The sequence below is a fragment of the Micromys minutus genome (genome assembly GCF_963924665.1).
Source record: "Micromys minutus genome assembly, chromosome: 7".
NCBI classification, from domain to species: Eukaryota; Metazoa; Chordata; class Mammalia; order Rodentia; family Muridae; genus Micromys; species Micromys minutus.
The window spans coordinates 36,062,118-36,079,862 of NC_137976.1; the positions used below are offsets into that span (position 1 = coordinate 36,062,118).

The 17,745-nt window shown below is 43.0% G+C and overlaps 1 protein-coding gene across 2 annotated transcripts in view; it reads right to left on the reverse strand.

The window, feature by feature from the left end:
* Positions 1-12,594, reverse strand: part of DCBLD2 (discoidin, CUB and LCCL domain containing 2) — a 53,164-nt gene extending 40,570 nt beyond the window's left edge. For both annotated transcript variants that reach the window (XM_080918712.1, XM_080918711.1), the window contains exon 1: positions 12,235-12,594. In XM_080918712.1, the coding sequence (XP_080774838.1) occupies positions 12,235-12,430 (196 nt within the window). In that variant the 5' untranslated portion in view covers positions 12,431-12,594. The remainder of the gene's footprint in view (positions 1-12,234) is intronic.
* Between the last annotated feature and the right edge of the window lie 5,151 nt (positions 12,595-17,745).

Below are 17,745 nucleotides of genomic sequence, written 5' to 3' on the forward strand. Positions count from 1 at the left end.
AATCCTTTGATGGATAATTCAACACTTCAAAACATGCTCTTTTTGACAGGCAGAGCTGGAAGGACGTGTAAGGGAATTCTGGAAGTCAAGAGTCACCTGCCCACAACTGACAGGACTGTAGCACAGTGTCACAGGTCACCGATTCCCCAACAGCACCAGTCACCTTGAGATTGTTGTTTTAAAATCAGTGTCACCAAAGAATACAAGCAGAGTGTTCGGAGTAATTTTGTAGATGTCTTTATGAGCCTGTTTAACTTTCAATAAAGTACAGAAATTGTTTCTTGTCTTTTCCACTATTAAAAATGGTTTAAAGTTAACAAAATACATGAAAATTGATGAAAATGGGACTTTTGCATGTATGGTGATGATGAAAGCAATTAAAACAGAGCTGTTCTTTTTCAAAAGCTTGTGTCAGGGGAAGGAGGGCATAGCCAGCAAGTCTACAGTAGTGTGCCAAGAATGCTCTAAAATATGTGCTGGGGTTCAGCACTCCCTCCTCTCCAAGCAGATGATACGCACCAGAAACCCCAGTTAAAAGATGTCTCCAGTCTGCTGCAGTGAACATTCTTGAATATTTTACATTTCAAAGAGTGATAAATTTAGCCCAACTGGATAGAATTTGCCATCACCTATGTGTTCAGAGCAGCCCAGCTCAAAGGAGAGACTGGGCAGAGTACCCACATCTGCTTGGCCAGCAGCTGCATATTTCCCTGTTGCTTTAAATGAAGTAATACATTTATCTGTGGCCCTCCACATGCTGTCATACAGATTCCTGACCTGCTAAACTATCTCTGACCCACTAAAGCAGTGGTTTCTCAACCTGTGGTCACAACACCGCCAGAGTTGAATAGCCCTTTCACAGGGGTCACCTAAGACCATCGGGAATACCAGCTATTTATGCTATGATTCAGAACAGTAGCAACGTTACAGTTATGAAATGGCAACAACAATAACTTTATGGTAGGGGAATGGCTACAACGGGAGAAACTATATTAAAGTGTCTCGGCATTAGGAGGGCTGAGAACCAAAACTAAAAGTTCATACATGCAAGGTAGAAAACACTTCTCACCACCGAAAGGTCCTGGATTAAAGTCAGTCATTAAAAAAAAGTCCTTGCTTCACTTCAAAAGAAGCAATAAATTTCCTGATTATTTTTATAATTCTTAAAACTAAGGTCAATCTATGAAAACACCGGAAATTTGTAAAAATATTTCAAAGTAGAACCAGAACCTGGAAAATTATCAAGAGGCCATCTAACTTGCTGACAGCAGGGGTTCCTCAGTGTCTCCCCTTCCCAGTCCCAGGCAGCACAGCATGTTTTCAGTCATCTCTAACTGAGGAACAGGCAACTAAGGCAGGGGCTGGGATGCTACTCCAGCATGTCAGAATGGACCAGAGAATGAATGGCCTGAAATGGGAGTAGACTGACATTCAAGAGTACAATTTAGAACCAAGGCTAGAAAACCTCAGTGTCTTAGTTCTGGGATGTTTTTAATATATATTCTCTGTCTTTACATTTCAAATGTTATCCCCTTTGCCCCGACTCCCACCTCCATCCCCCTCCCATTGCCTCCATGAAGGTGCTCCCTTTCCCAACCACCCTCTCCACCTCAGCACCTTGGCATTCCCCTACACTGGATCAACGTCCTCTTCTCCCACTGACGCCACACAATGCTATTCTCTGCTACATATGCAACTGGAGCCATGAGTCTTTCCATGCGTACTCACTGGTTGGTGTTTTTGTCCCTGGGAGCTCTGGAGGGTTTGGTTGGTTGATATTGTTGTTCTTCCCATGGGGTTGCAGACCCTTTCAGTTCCTTGTCCTTTTTCTTGCTCCTTCATTAGGATCCCATGTGTAGTCTGATGGTTAGCTACAAGCATCCTCCTATGTATCTGTATGACTCAGGCAGAGCCTCTGCGGGAGCATCCATATCAGGTTCCTGCCAGTAAGCACTTCTTAGCAGCAGCAATAGTGCTTGAGTTTTGTGGCTGCATATGGGGTGGATCCCCAGGTGAGTCAGTCTCTGAGTGATCTTTTCCTCAATCCCTGCTCGTCTATTTGTCCCTGTATTTCCTCCTGTGAATGTTTAGTTCTCCCTTCTAAGAAAGGCTGAGGCATCCATATTCTGGCCTTTCTTCTTTTTGAGCTTCATAAGGTTTGTGAATTGTTTCTTGGGTATTAGCTTTCTGGGGGTTAGTATCCACTTATCAGTGAGTGCATAACATGTGTGTTCTTTTGTGACTGGGTTTCTCTCGGAGGATTAGCACTGAGATTCTATCTGACTGTTCCGTCACTGCAGACGTACCCTAGAATTACTTAAAGAACAAGCATTCACTTCCTCTGAAGAGTGCAAGGTCAGATGTGTTAAGCCACATAACAAATTTTGATAATGTTCCAGGAAAATAACTCAATGATTTTCTTTTGCCTTTATTTTTTGAAGAGTTTCCCCAAGGAAAACATTGAACATATTCAAATTCCTGTGAAATAATCCAACTAGGAATACAGCTTATTTCAGGCTGTTCTATCCAAACTCCAAACCAAGTATTATTTTTAGTCATGTATGTGCCCTGACGGTAATTAGGTTAGACTTCCAGCCATCCCTGCATGTTAGTGATATAGTCACTAATAAATCACTAATAAATTACTAATAAATCATAAAATTACTGAGTTTTAATAACAGGAGCCATATGTATTCTTTTATAACAGCAAACACACATGCAGAAAACCTGTAGAAATATGACCCAAATGGAGAGCAATGGAACTTTCATTCCACTGATACTTGTCCAGAGTTTTCACGGACTTTGGTTGTATGGTGAAATGGTGAGTCAGACTACAAGCGTCTCTTCTGTCATACCTCAGAACACACCCGTGAGACAGGTAGAAAAATACTCAGCACTTAGTGAGCAGGAGAAAAGTTATAAAGGAAAGGTAGAGCTGCTAGCCATTCATCCAGGTTCATCTGGCTACAGTGAAGTTTTTACTAACACTGAATTTTCAGGCCAGAAAACTAGACAAGTCCTAAAACTCCATGGTTTCCTAAGCCATATAACCTAACTATAACTTAATTTCACTTAATGGCCTTTGTCCCTGGTAAAGTGCTGAGTTCTGAAAGTGAGTTCTGGTGTCAGTGCTGGTGGAGTAGCTTCCTTTTGATTGGCATTCTCACATGACAGATCTTCCACGCCGTGACATTTTCAAATAGACTTCTAGAGCAGCTTTAGCACACAGGCTCATCACAAAGGGCCAGTTAGAACTGACTAGTCTCACCAGACGCACCTCTCAGAGCTCACTTTACAGTCCTTCTTGGTTCTGCACACTCTATGGGTTTAGGCAAATACATAACTGGAGGCTAATGGCCATGCCATGTGTTTCTCTCCTCCCCAGCACCCCTCCCCCACTTCACACGCTCTGCCAATCACTGGTCAATAACCACAGGGCTGCTTCTTCCAGAATCCCAGCAGGTGGGTGCACTCTGTAGGCATGCATTTCAGATTGGCTTTGTGCCTCTTTTATTGCCTGGTGGCCCCATTCTCTTATTTATTTTCTTCATAGTAAATGTAAGGCATATATGGATGCAGAGTCAAGAGAAACTTTTAGAAAAATGAACGATCCCATCATTCTCTCTTGTCAGGAACTCATCCCTCCATGTGATCTTTATAATTATGTGTGGGAATTTAATGAGTACTGTATTTACATCCTCCTCTCCCTTCTTCTCTAACTTCTGCCCCCATTCTTGATTTCTTCAAGTTCTAAACATTTATTTATATATTTATAAACATAGTGGCACATTTCTACATGTATGTCTGCATACCAGGAGATGGTATCAGACAGTTGTGAGCTGTCATCTGGGTGCTGGGAATTGAATTCAGGACTTTTAGAAGAGCAGTGAGTACTCTTATCCACTGAGTCATCTCTGCAGGCCCCAATAACCTCTCTTTAGTTATCAGTTACATAGGGTGTGTGTGTGTGTGTGTGTGTGTGTGTGTGTGTGTGTGTGTGTATGTGTGTGTGTGTATGTGTGTGTGTGTGTGTGTGTGTGTGAGCACGAGTGTACATACACACACACATCACATGTGCATAGACAAATAGCACCTCCTGAGTCTACTTGAGTTTGTTTAGTGAAACCACACCCATCACATCTCCAAATTATGGTCACCTAAACTAGACTTGAACAATGACAACACCAGTCGACATGACCCTCATGGGCCCCACTCTAGATGAAGAACTGCAGGTAATTAAGAGGAGAGGACATATTAGTCTTTTCTAGGAGAGGACAAATAAGCCCCCATAGGTTATCCTACCCATGCAATAATTTACAGATCTGAATTTAAAAGGAATGCAAATACTACACACACACACACACACACACACACACACACACACACACACACACACACACACTTTACCCAGGACCACATGGTTAAACTATTCAGAATTCTACAGCAAGCTCACAGGTCCATTCTCAATGACTCACTGTGACCCTGAAGTTAACTACTCTAGCTACACTATGGTTTTGCTCTCTGTAAAATGGAGACAGTAAGAATCCAATTAGGTATTGTATAAACACACCTGGTAGCAAGGGCTGAACTCACACTCATTAATACACACTTGTGGAGGCTAGTCTCACAATAGTACAATAACACTACTAAATATACATCTGAACAGCTTTTGTCTTTTTTGTGTTGACCCATTTATACTTTGGCTACAATCTAGCCAGTTAACAGGAAGAACAATGTCTTATTACTTTAGAAATTTATAGCAACTCTAGAGGCCCAGATGGTCTCTGGTCTTACAGGATGATAATAAACTCCCGAGAGTTGTTCCTTACTAACCATTTGTACTCCAGTTGAGCAGCTCATTTCTAGAACTCCATCTCTATCCTAATCCTCAAAACCATTATCTACTTATTATCACCAACCTCTGCTTAGCTGTCCCACAGCGTCTCACGTTCAATATACACAGCTTTCAGTGGCAGCTTTTGCAAGCCATGGTGGGCCTGTCCACGGAGTTTATAGCAGGACAGATACAGCAAGTATTTCCAGGGAGGATGAGCTCTACCAAGAACTCCATGTTCAGAGTTATATGCTTAATTACACACATTTATGTCGGCCTAGCATGGCAATCTGGTGGGCAATACACTCTGCTCACATGGATAACCTTGGACAAGAATAAAACAGTCTTTAACACACTGTGCTGAATTAATTCAGAAGCAAATCCTGGATAATGTTTGAAACCTTCCACAACTCTATGTAAGCTCACCTAAATGTGATTTACACCTTGCTCTCCCAAGGCAACTGTGGATTCAATAAAACTTAGCTACGTGTAGCGGCACATGTAACCATGCATAGAAGGCTGAGGCAGAGACCTTTATAGGGCCTAAAGCTGGCCTAGGCTAAATAGCTTGCATCAGATTAGCCAGGAATACTCAGCAAGATCCTGCCTCACAAATGCATGGACACAACCATACTACATACAAACCTCTGTAAAAATAGCACAGTCTAAAAACTCTACGATTTCCCCACACTGAGCACATTCTCTTATCTATCCAGTGCCTTATCCTCCTGGAGACTGTGTGGAACAGTTTATGCCTCATGCCCCTGGTTAGCTGTCTGGTCCATGGGTGGTTACTGATGGACAATTGTATATGACCTCATGGCCCGGGTCAGCTGCCTAGTCCAGGGTGGGCACTGACTCACCCTCTGCCTACTCACTCTTCCCTCTAATTTTTGTGTTTTGCTCAAGAAGGAAACCCCAGAGTGTCTCCACTTTAGCATTTCAAGTCCCGAGGCCTTCTGGCAGCCATGATCCCTTCCACACAGAGAAACAAAGGAGAGGAAAGTGAAGTGGCAGCCTTGGTTTCTGAAGAGCAACTGCAGGCTTTTCCCTTGACTTAGCAGGTACATCTCTTTATAAAATCCAGGAAGTTCTCCTCTTCAGTCAGCAGGCCAAGAGTCCTGAGGAAAACACATGCTCTGCCCTGCCATCCCTCACATCCAGACAGCAAGCTCCTAGGATACAATGTGAACACTAGTGAGAGAGGACAAGATAAACCAGAATCCAAAGTGACTGCAGAGGCTGACTTTCAAGGCCAGTGAGACACAGAGTTACAGTCACAGCTGGAGGAGGAGCAGAAGTAAGGCTTAGGTGACTGAGGCCACTTACAGGTTAATCATCCAACTTTACCTTGATAACTACCCGAGTCTTCTACTTGGAGATGTTGTTCAAAGCCAGGCAGAACTTATATGAACAGTAAATGAGGTGGAGATCAGAAGTAGGGAATAGAAAAGTGGGGCTCACACATTTGAAATTGGGAGGCTTTAACTGCTGAGTTACGGGGAGTTGGATTAATTTCATATCCTAATTCACTTACTGAAGGACCTGAGAGACAAGTCTAAATTTGTGTGGCTGGTACATTTTGACACAATTAGACACAAACATGATTGGAATTCCTAATCTACTTTTCCCTGGGAGTTGCAGGAAAAAAAAGAAAGAAAAAGAAAAAAGGCTTTTATTTGGCAATTATCAGAACCAAACTCTAAGTCAGAATCTGAAAGAGAGGACTTTTTGCTGATGATTTGGGCTGTCACCATTCTTGAAAGCAGCCAATCCAAGAGAAGGAATCTAGAGTTGGAGTTTCAGCTTGAGAGAACTCCCGGAGCTGAGACACTATAGCAAAGAACTGGTACTCTTGGGAGGCCCGGGAAAGCTCACAGACCCCCAGGCCCTGAGCAAGCAGGCAGTAAAGGTCAAGAGAGGGCTCCATTCCTAGGGGAATGAGAGAAGTGGCCAGAGCCTAAACTCACAGCTACGTGTGGGACTGAGCCGAACGGCAAAAGTATAAAGGACTGACATCAAATAACGTGCTGGGACAACAGATCTACAGCAGAAATGGGGTTAATACAAACATTCAGTAGATAGCACAGTAAAATATTAGCAGCAGGAAAATACAGAACACCCGATCCAGCATGGAATGTCCAACCTGGATGTGAGTGGAGATGCTTACAGAACTCTTCCTAAGAACAATGCTTGGCAATTTTCAAGTATGATTAATAAGAGAAGAAAAGTAAGGGCGGGGGCTCGGAGTACAGGACACTGCTATACAAAGATATCAGTACAGACACTAAAACAAAACGTCTTGAAATTACTTATTAGTGAGATTCAAAGTAGCCCAGTCTTATTCCCTAACTATAAAGTGTATAAAGATGCTAGTATGTGGTGAGGACAAAGACCAAGGGAAGAACTAGTGGCTAGTGTGTGTGTGTGTGTGTGTGTGAGAGAGAGAGAGAGAGAGAGAGAGAGAGAGAGGCTAGTGTGTGTGTGTGTGTGTGTGTGAGAGAGAGAGAAAGAGAGAGGCTAGTGTGTGTGTGTGTGTGTGTGTGAGAGAGAGAGAGAGAGAGAGAGAGAAAGAGAGAGGCTAGTGTGTGTGTGTGTGTGTGTGTGTGTGTATGAGAGAGAGGGGGGGCACTTTTGGATATTTGGATAGCATCCTGTAAGTGATACAGGAGCTGCTGACAGATGCTAGGGAAGCCACCATGGAGAGCAATATCCTACTCCATTGGATCACGGCTGGCTCACAGTAACCGGTCAGCTGGTGCCTATCAACTGACTAGACAGAAACAAAGAGCACAGCACCTGAGAAGGAGTGATGGCGCAGAGCACTGGCCAAAGCTTGGTACCCAGTGTAAGAGGGCAGGTTTTGATTCTGACTCCCTTCTGTTGAGTCTGTGATCACCGCTTCTCAAACACCTGCCACTCCTGCAAAGCCCTGCCACCTAAAACTATTGATCGGCAAAGCTTCTGCTTCCCCAGGCATTGAAAAATGTCTCCTTTAATCCACGCCACCGTGCACAGCACTCCAGTGGAACATAATCACTTCACTTGTTTGTGGAGAGTCTGAAGACAAGGTGATGTTTTCTCTCTTCTGAATGTTACTGTGTTGTACTGAAGCAAGTGATGACCACCCCACTCTCACAGTTCTGGATGAAAATCCAACAGAGTACTGAGAACTTCTCCCACATCCCAAAGGATACAATTTAACCCACAAGCTAAAGGTACTTCACTTAACAAAAGCCTGCTGTCTTCCAACCACTGTCTTCAGACTATGGGCTGATTCAGCAAGCAAAGTTCAGTAACTTTTAGAAGTCACAACTGTCCCCACATTGTCACTGGCTTTCATTAAAACTAGTTTATCTGAATGCTTTCCCATGCTCTTGAATTATGTTGGTTTAGTCCAAATAATGAATGACCTGGACATTTATCATGATATACTTCATTAAACTAACATTTTGAAGTAAAATACTTTTTGAAAAAAATTTTCTCCTGAATGACAAATTTAATAAAATGTAAAAGAAAATAATAAAAAAAAAAAAGAGCAAATCTAAGGGATGCAATAGCTTCCGAAAAAGTGAATTCCTTGTGATAAAATTTTACATTTTATAATGTGCAGTGTTTTGTAAATATCTTTGCCTGTGTTGAAATTATAAAGCGATGTGTCTATTGAAGGGAGGATGAAAACTGATAAAGTAAGAGACCATGTAAAGTTTTGTTTACATCAACATTATCGTCTGTAAAATATTTTCTAAGATATATATGAAAATGCTGTGGCTGCAAAGTTCTGAGGAAGTTGTCCAAAACCAAACCAGGGACCCCACAGAAAAGCTGCTAAGCTGTCTCACGCCCTGTCTCAGCAGCCACATTTGGGCAGCGTGACTGTCTCTATCCTCACCCTAGCCCAGCCTTACACACCCTTCCAATGACCACTGTCTACCTGTATTTAATCCAGGCTCAGCATCTCGAATTTTCTATTCACAGCGCTCTTTAGCAGCTTCATAAATTACTGTTGAGCCTGAACTAAACACTTGCAGTTATCGGGCTCCAACTTCCACACCTTGGTTATTTGGAAGGATGTGGAAGGATGACATAAGCTGAGAATGATTAGGAAAAGTCCTAAAGACGGCGTGAGGATACAGCTTCAGAAGGGAACCCTGCTTTGGTTTAGTGCAGTGGTTCTCAACCTCCTCAATGCTGAGACCCTTTGGTACAGCTCCTAGTGTTGTGCTGACCCCAACCATGAAATTATCTTTGTCTCTACGACTGTAATTCTGCTATGGTTATATATAATCAAGTAAATATCTGATATGCAGGCTATCTGATATGCAATCCCAAAGGGGCTGTGAGGCACAGTTGAGAACCAATGGTTGAGTGTTGGTTGATAGCTTTTTGATAGGGTCTCACAAGATGGGTGATGTAGCTAATCAGAAAGCTCTGATTCCCCTGCTTCAGCCAAGAGCTAGAATTGCAAGCTTGCCCATGATACATGTTTTGTCAAACTAAGAAAAGACAGAAAATTCTAAATCTATATAGTGTTGATAATTATAAATGTTTCTTTGCTGAGAAGGAAGGTCTTCATTTGTAAATGCTAAACTTTCTTTGCATCACATAAGCCAGTGAAGGTATTGCTTACCAGAAAAAACAAAAACAAAACAAAAAACCTTTTTCATGCATTAACTACAAATATTACTGTCTAAGTGAAATGATTCTTTCAAAGAATCAACCTGATCTGTTTCACAGATTATTAAATTGCAAAATCAATACCCTTGACAACATGCCATAGGGATGGTTGTAAACAAATCACTCTTAATGGATTTAAAAATTAACTTCCTGAGGTTCTATCATGCTCAAGTCACATTCTAGCCCAAAACAGAGAAAAGTCTCTTGTAATATAAATGAGAGCTGGGTTACTGAGATGAGGTGACCCAAACTCCTGGAGACAGAAATTCTACCACAGTAGGGTATTAAACACTTATTATGAAAATTTACTACAGCGGCAAATATGCAATCAGGCTAAGCAACACTAATTTCAATTTTGTTAAAAAGACCTGTGATTTTTAAAGACTTGGAACAATATAAAGATTTGAAGGTGAACTTACCATGAATTTTAGAATTCACATATATAAGCTTCATCTAAAATGCCTATATTATAAATATATTCAAATCAACCAAATCTGTATGTGATTTTTAAGAATGCCCATTAGTAATGACACATCATTGTGAAGTATTAAGTTTTCAAAGATGTCATGAATTTTATTATAAGCCAAACAGAAAGAACAATCATTTTCAGCAGGAAGTCTGCTGAGAAAGAGCTATGTATAGCATTAAATAGAATAAGGGCAATGGATAGCATCATTTCAAAACACTGTCAGGAAGATAAAAAATGCACTTATGCACTCGGGAGGACACAGCATACGCTTTGACCTGGGGAGGCTGAGTGGGGAGCGAGACTTATTCAGCAAAATTGTTTGCTTCAGTTTACTCTTCATTATAACTACATGCTAATAGCGGACATCTGGGAAAGTAAAGAGAAACGGGCCACAGTTCTACCGCTCAAAGACAGCTGATAAGATTTTATCCTTCCTTCCCATCTTCCCGGGGCTTCTTAAGAGAGTATACATGCTACCTTGGAACATGTAGGCATTCTCATATTAGAAAGTCTGTAGGTGTGAGGGGCTGTCAGCTGACCCAGAAGCAATGTCAAGACTGGCTTCAAAGAAACCACACTGCAAGCAGCATTAGTGCCCTCAGAGCAAGAGGTTTTCAAAAATTAGGGAACTCGCTCTCAGACAATTTCTGAATTTTCAGATACTCCCCAAACTAGCCCCTAATCTACTAACTTAGCAACTCCTGTTTAAAAACTAATATATTGTGCTTTCCCTTTGTAAAGCTGCATATTACTGGTTTGTTTTCTTAATCTATGAAAGAGCCAGGCATTCACATATGAACAAGACAGAAACTGATACAAAGGTAGTAAACTAACAAAACTACCCAATGTTGAAGAAATAAAAAGTCATGTATTTTTAAAGTCTCTAATGTTATTTCTATTTGTTTTGATATCTTTTGACAACGAGAGACAAATATAATGTTACAGTACTGACTGAAATGATTCAGACTCAACAAAAATAAGATAATGTTGCATGTTACATTAGTCTGTGAATGAATACTCCAAAAGACAATGGTGTCTTACATAGCTGACTCTACTATTCAAAGATTTTTTTTTTCAACATGATGTAAATTTCTAGACGTAATCCATTTAGAAATGTTCAAACACAGGAATGTACTGCTGCTAAAATAGTCATATTTCTTTCTACATTAAAATGTGCTACATTCACGGTGCCTCGGTTTCCCTTTGTTGGAAATGGGATAACTATCTCACAGAGCTGTGTGTTAAATGCACTGATTTACACGAACCACTTAGTCCCGGGCCTCCCACACACTAAGCTTCTGTAGCCATATAAGTCAGTCTCCCCACAGTGAGGAAGAAAAACACACGCACGGATGCCAAAACTTCAGAGGCTTCCACACTCTAATATAGTAAGCGCTGACTGAAAACTGCTTGCTATACATCCAAACCTTGGGCTGCTCAGTTTAAATGTGACTATTAAAAGAGTACAGTCTATTTCTCTTAGAGATTTCCTCTCACATGCCCATCAAAGTTGCGACACCTTCTCAAAGACAATCCCATGACCTTGAAGATACTCCTTACTGACAAAAACCTGCATTCCGTGAGAAGCTGAATTTATAAATGAAAATGTACTTTAAAAAGCAACTAGTAACAAGAAAAGCCATGGAAAAGGGAATGCCAGACAAAATGTAGTACGCTGCATTCTCTGTCCATTATGATGATTTATCAACAGCTCGCTTCTGGAATAGAATTGTAGATGAAAAAAAAAAGTTTTGTCATTTTCTGGGAAAGTTTGTCCTTTTGGTAGTGGAACACTACTCTGGGTCACTTCTGTGTTTGATCAAGCCCAGTCTACAAATCACCGCCCTCAGTAATGTGCAGGTGCTCTGAAGGACGAATTAGAAACGCAAGGCTCTAGAGAGCACTACAATTTGCTTCATTCGCTTTAGAACCTGGGCGCTCTCCCTAAGAATAGTAATCACTGCTTGTCTTTAATAAGCTCAAGATGCTTTTTTAATTTGCTTCCTACTCTGTTCATCAGTCCCGAAGGAGACAGCAAAGAGGCCTCCATGGTAGGATCTCAAGTCCCACTTTCAGAGAAATGAATGGCTTTGCAGAAGAAAAGTAAAGCGACACAAACTTGAGACACCAGGCGGCACCCCAACCCCCCACCCCCGGACACACCACCTTGCCAGTGTGGTGTCTCTGCATCTCCGGCAGGTTCCTTCAACAGCCAAGAGCTCCAGAAGGCCGACCGATGCTGGCCACCACTCACCTTGCTGGGCTCCAGCGTCCGGGAGCAGTAGGAGCAGTAGAAGGAGCAGCCGAGGCCTGGAGGAGGAGTTGCAGCCAGGAGGGAGGGGACAGCAGCCGGCGCTGGGCAGCGCGGCCCGGCTGGTGACGGCGGGCGCGGCCCGACCTCCGGGACCCTGCGGGCTGCGCGCGGCTCTCAGCGGCGCCCGGCTCGCCATCGCGGCGGCCGGCAATCCGCCCGCATAGTGCGCGCGCCGCGGAGCCCCGCGCGCCGGGGGCCCGCAGCACCCCGCGAGGACCGGGCGGCAGCGCAGCGCGCCTCGACCCCTCCGCCCTGCTCCCCGCACCCGCTTCCCTTCGCCGAGCTTTCCGCCCCGAGATCCCGGGCCGGAGCACGGCGGACCGGAGGGTAGCACCCGGGCCGAGCTGGGACGCACTCCCGCCGCGCTCGTAGCCCAACCGGCTCTCGGGCAGGCCAGCCCCGCTCCCTCGCCCTCCCTCCCGCGCGCGCTGGCCACGCCTCCTCGGCCTGCTGAGACCAATGAGCGACCCGATCTGGTCCAGCTCCTTCCGTGCCGCCCAATCAGCACGCTGTCTGTTCTGTCGACCTGTTAGCTTCTCTCCTAGAGCTCCACCGCCCCTCATCCGCGTCTGCCAATCGTCCTGGACCTCTGGGAGCGTCCCACCCGCCTCCCTCGATCCCGGTTCGCCCCCAAGCCGCGACCGGGAGCGGTCCCCGCCCCGCCGAAGAGCCTGTAGTTTTTGGGACCACTGCCCAGAGAGAACCCGCCGAGACTCTCTGGTCAGTGACTTCCGGGACTTCCCCATCCCGCGCTCTCCAGCTTCCCAGAGCCTGCTTGCTCGTGGCTCCTCCCCCGTCGCACATCAGGCCACTGGAAGGGGTGGGATGGCTGGATGCTGGAAGATTTCAGCTGGGATCTGTATTTAAAGAACCGTTTTTAAATAGCAGAGTGTGTTTTTCTTAATTAGAGTTGCAGTCAATTGTTGCAACCTCTCCGAGTGCAATTACAGATGTAATGTTCAGTTTTTGCAAAGATAGCTTCTAGGTCTTTGAAGAGAAAGCATAAAATAAGACCCATGTTGCAGAGACTATTTAAGTCCAATATCTGGAAAACTGCTCAGAGAAGTCCCAAGAAATAGAGCCACTCTACAGATAATTTGCAGATTTTGGAATGGGGAAGAAATGTCAGTACATTTTGCACGTCAGAACGAAAGAAGTACAAATTAAAATAATGGGCAGTTTGATGGAGGCTGTGAGCAGGCAGTATGGCGGCGGAAAGGTCAGTCTTTAAAGAAGAATCCACAGAACTAGACAGTTTTATAAAGAAGATCCCGTCAGGGATTTTTAAATAAGGACTCCGGTTAAAAAGCATTGAACCCTTAAACAGGGCATTAATAAGGTAGAACAGCAAAACAAAGGAAGTAACTATAGAGCATTTATATAATCTTTCGATTTTTGATGGTTCCGCTTGGTTGATTTTCACTGGCCGAGCATTTTTACTACTTTGCAATGTCCTAAAGATGACTGCCTAAGCAAGCCATAATTTTCTGACAACTGGGTATCCTCAAGGCTAAGCAACTGATGCTGTACAGCAACCTGATACTGACATAGGATGCTACCTGAGGTGTATTAAATGCACTCTTGACTTAACATATTTTCAAGTTATGATGGATTTATCAAATGTGACTGTCATAAGCTGAGAAGCATCGATAGCCAGAGAGGTCATTGGTTAAAAGTGCTTGCTGCCAATCCTTATGATCTGAGTTCGGTCCCCGGGATTTACATGGTAGCAGAAGGAGAGAACTGACTTCTACAAGTTGTCCATGGTCCTACAGATGTGCATTGTGGAACATCCCCCCTAACACACACACACACACACACACACACACACACACACACACACACACACAAATAAATAAATATATTTTTTAAAAAGAAAAAATTGATTGATGTCAATATGCAGGTGAGGGCAGGCACAAGATAAGGCAAGGTCTGTGATTGGACAATAGAAAAGGAGGGCAGGAGATATAGAAGAGAGAAGAAGATGAACCAAGATGGAGTAAGAGAAGGATGGCCCAGATCTGTGTGGATGTAACTACCCACAAGTAGCTATTAATATGTTATAAGGGATGGATTATTACAGGACATTTGTCTTATCTAGGTGGGCGGTTTATGTCAATATCAATTGGCTCTGAGATTTTTGTAGGGTAAGAATTTACTGATATAAATATGATTGATAAATTATAAGCCTCTAGAGTTTTGATTTTGCAGGGTTACAGGGATTTGTGACAGCTAACCTCGAGATGGGCAGTTGTTGCATAAGGGACAGGATGGGCAGCCACTGCTGGGGCTAGCCGTGGCAGTGACATTGCTCCTGGGGTCTGAGAGTAGCCAGCGGTAGTGTGTGGCATAGTGACTTTTTACATTTAGATATGGATACTCACAGTTAATAAGTAAGGCTATAGAACAAACAGGTTGTATAAATGTCAGTTTGAGAAGTATGTAGAAATTAGGTCTGGAATTCATGAATACATTTGATAGTTCTAAACATGTAAAAAGAAACTTACATCCATTGTCAAAAGAGTGTTGGAAAGGACTCTAGAAGCCATTTTTTTTTTCAAGTTTTCTTCATACTTCTCACACAATAACCCTTCCAGTCAATGTATGTCATAAGCATCTCTCTGGTATCAAAGAAAGCCCTACTGAGACACACTTGAAATGGGCCCCAGCCATACAAAATTCAGTTAGAGAAGCTTACATTCTAGCAGAGAATACAAACGTTTGCACAAATCCATTGTCAATAGTGACAACTTGGAGGCAGGAACTAACAGACCTAACACCATGACCAACCCCACCAAATAGCCAGTCCTAAGCCAAGGCTTCAAGTGATAGTCCCTAAAATAATGCAACTCATGTGTTGAATTACTCCTTCCATATAGCTACCTGGTGATAATCATAGGCCACAGAGTGGACACAGTAAAGTGTCAGAAGTTGCTGGCTAGCATTCTTTCATCTACATAGAACTGCAGGAGAAGCAGAGTGAACTAGCTCAGGTATGGGAACCTTTCTAGAAAAGAAAGAGCTGGGGTTAAGGCTATCCCACCTCTGGGGAATACAGTCTGAAAAGACTCAGAATTTCTTGTTAATAAATACCCCCACAGCAAGGGAGAGGGTTGCCCTCACGTTTTCTCTGTTTGATGTGTTTTAAAGAGCTATTAAAGTGGAGAATAAAGCAGTGACATGTTTCAGAGGACGGAACAGGGCAAGAAAGAGAGGGAGAAACCAGCATCTGAAAAATGCTGCTGCTAATCGTCTGTCTTCCTAGTCTTCTGTGTTTCAGCTTCCTGAGCTTGGTTTCTGGAGGTTTGGCAGGAGAACAGCTGGAGAACATTCCCTGCTGACTGACCATGGGAAATCCTAGGAGGATCAGAGAGAAATGAAACAGTGTTGCCCACTGTGTTTCTCCCCTCCTAATTATGGTTGTACAGCCAGTTTCAGAAGGCTACTGTGAGATAATGAAATGTTTCTCAAGAACCTTCCACCATAGTCATATATCAGGCATTTGAGTCTAGAACAGTCACTGTCAGAGGGCAGCCCAGGTTTATATTCCCTCTCCCATACTTTCTGCATAGGTCTTTACTCAAGTTTACCATTTCCTTTGTCTCTGGGACTCAGTTTCCCGGTAGGCTGATGTCTGCTAAGTCAATGGGAATAGGGCAATTTTACCCATGATACTCACCTGCACAGGGCCAGGACACAATTGGTGATTGTGAAAATCACTCAGAGTGAATAGGTTTGTAGAAGGCCACTATCATAAGTGCCATAAGCTAGAAGCTGGAGTGTGTCCCCTTGGTAAGCCCAGCCCCTCAACTTTCCTCCAGAATATCAAGAAGGTGAAGACTTTAGAGATTCCCTTGGCTGCAAAACAATATCACAAGCCCGAAAGGAGTAGTAACATCATTACATGAGTTCCTGGACACGAGCCAGTTACTGCCGTTATCTCTTTGGGTTGGTAAATGAAATAATGCTTTGAATGTAGGCTCTAGGGACGTTATGGACTTGAGGAAAGCACCACATAAGAGAATTGGATATGGGACATTAGGAATAAAGTCTGTGCCACTTTAATGTGTATTTACTCCACAGGAAGACGTTTAAAAATAGAAACGACATTCCAATGTGAATTTTAATATACAAAAATCTTCTCTTCCCTGACTTTGCCTTCTTCCTCTTCTTCCTCATTCTTTTTTCTTTCATCTTTTCCTAGTCAATAAAGAGCAACGGGAACTGACATACACAGAGAGAAATATGAAGAGTCACACCCCACAATTTCATCTTGTAAATGAGCTGAGGAAATGAGAACAGGAGGGAAAGCCCTTGGGGCTGGAGGCCTAGGCTTCTGTCACTGCAGACATCTGGTTTTTAATGACATGATATGGTAAGAATCATTTGGCACCATCATTGCTGTTAAATGTCTTTCAAGCATTAATAAAACATAAGAGACTTGCTTAAAATGGCATTTATGCTGGAGACCTTATGGTGATGGTATGTCAGGAGTCACTGGTGAGCTTTATCAGTGGCCCTGCTTTGGGCAGGAAAACTGAAAGGGGGAACGACGGAGAATTTGCTTTTCTGATCTTCCCCTGAGGTCAGAGAGAAAGAAGCCTATGGCAGTTCTGGGGAAATATTTCAAACTTCAAAGACTAGAGGTCTAAGCTCTGGACTCTGTTCTCACGGGAGTGTTTTCTTTGTCCCGTGGACTGTCGGGATGCATGTTTATAGCCATGTTTGTTACTGGGCGTCTGAATTCTGCTAACGATCCCTTTTGTGAACAAACGTGCTTTGCAGGCACTCTCCCCTTCGTGTGGTTATTTTCCCTTGGCTTGTCTTTTCAGACAAGGCTCTAAGGTTTAGTCTTCAGATCTTATCATTCATCAACGCGTGCAAAAGATATTTGTCATAGCAAATTCATGGCAAGAGTCTTCATTATAGTTATTTATATATTTTATAGAAGGTGTTTAGTTTCTACGGGTAGATTATGAATTATACTATTTCTTGCAAGAGTAATATCGGTGTATGTCAGTGACTACTTTTATTTCTTTCTACTGTGTTTTAGTTACTGAATCTGCCTCTCCATTTCAGTTCTCCACCACATGTATACTCTTCCGGGTTCCCGAGGAATATAAGAAATTTGGGATTGAAAGTGTAGCTCAGTGGTAGAGTATTTGACTAGAATACAGAAGACCCTAGAACTAAAGGTAAATTAAGTGAATAAAATTAACTGGCTGATTCTCCTGTGGTTCAGAACAAGAAGTCTCCACTCTAGTGTTTATCTCTGATGGAAGCTTCAAAAGACTCAGTGAGAGCTTGAGAAAATGGCCTAGAAATGAGAGAATTAATTATACATGAATAGTTAACGTACCACTTAAACACAAATACCGAAAACAGCTGAGTGTCTGAGACAGCAGGTTTAGAAGTGAGGTAGCTGCATGCTGCCATGGCTTTCTGCTCTGC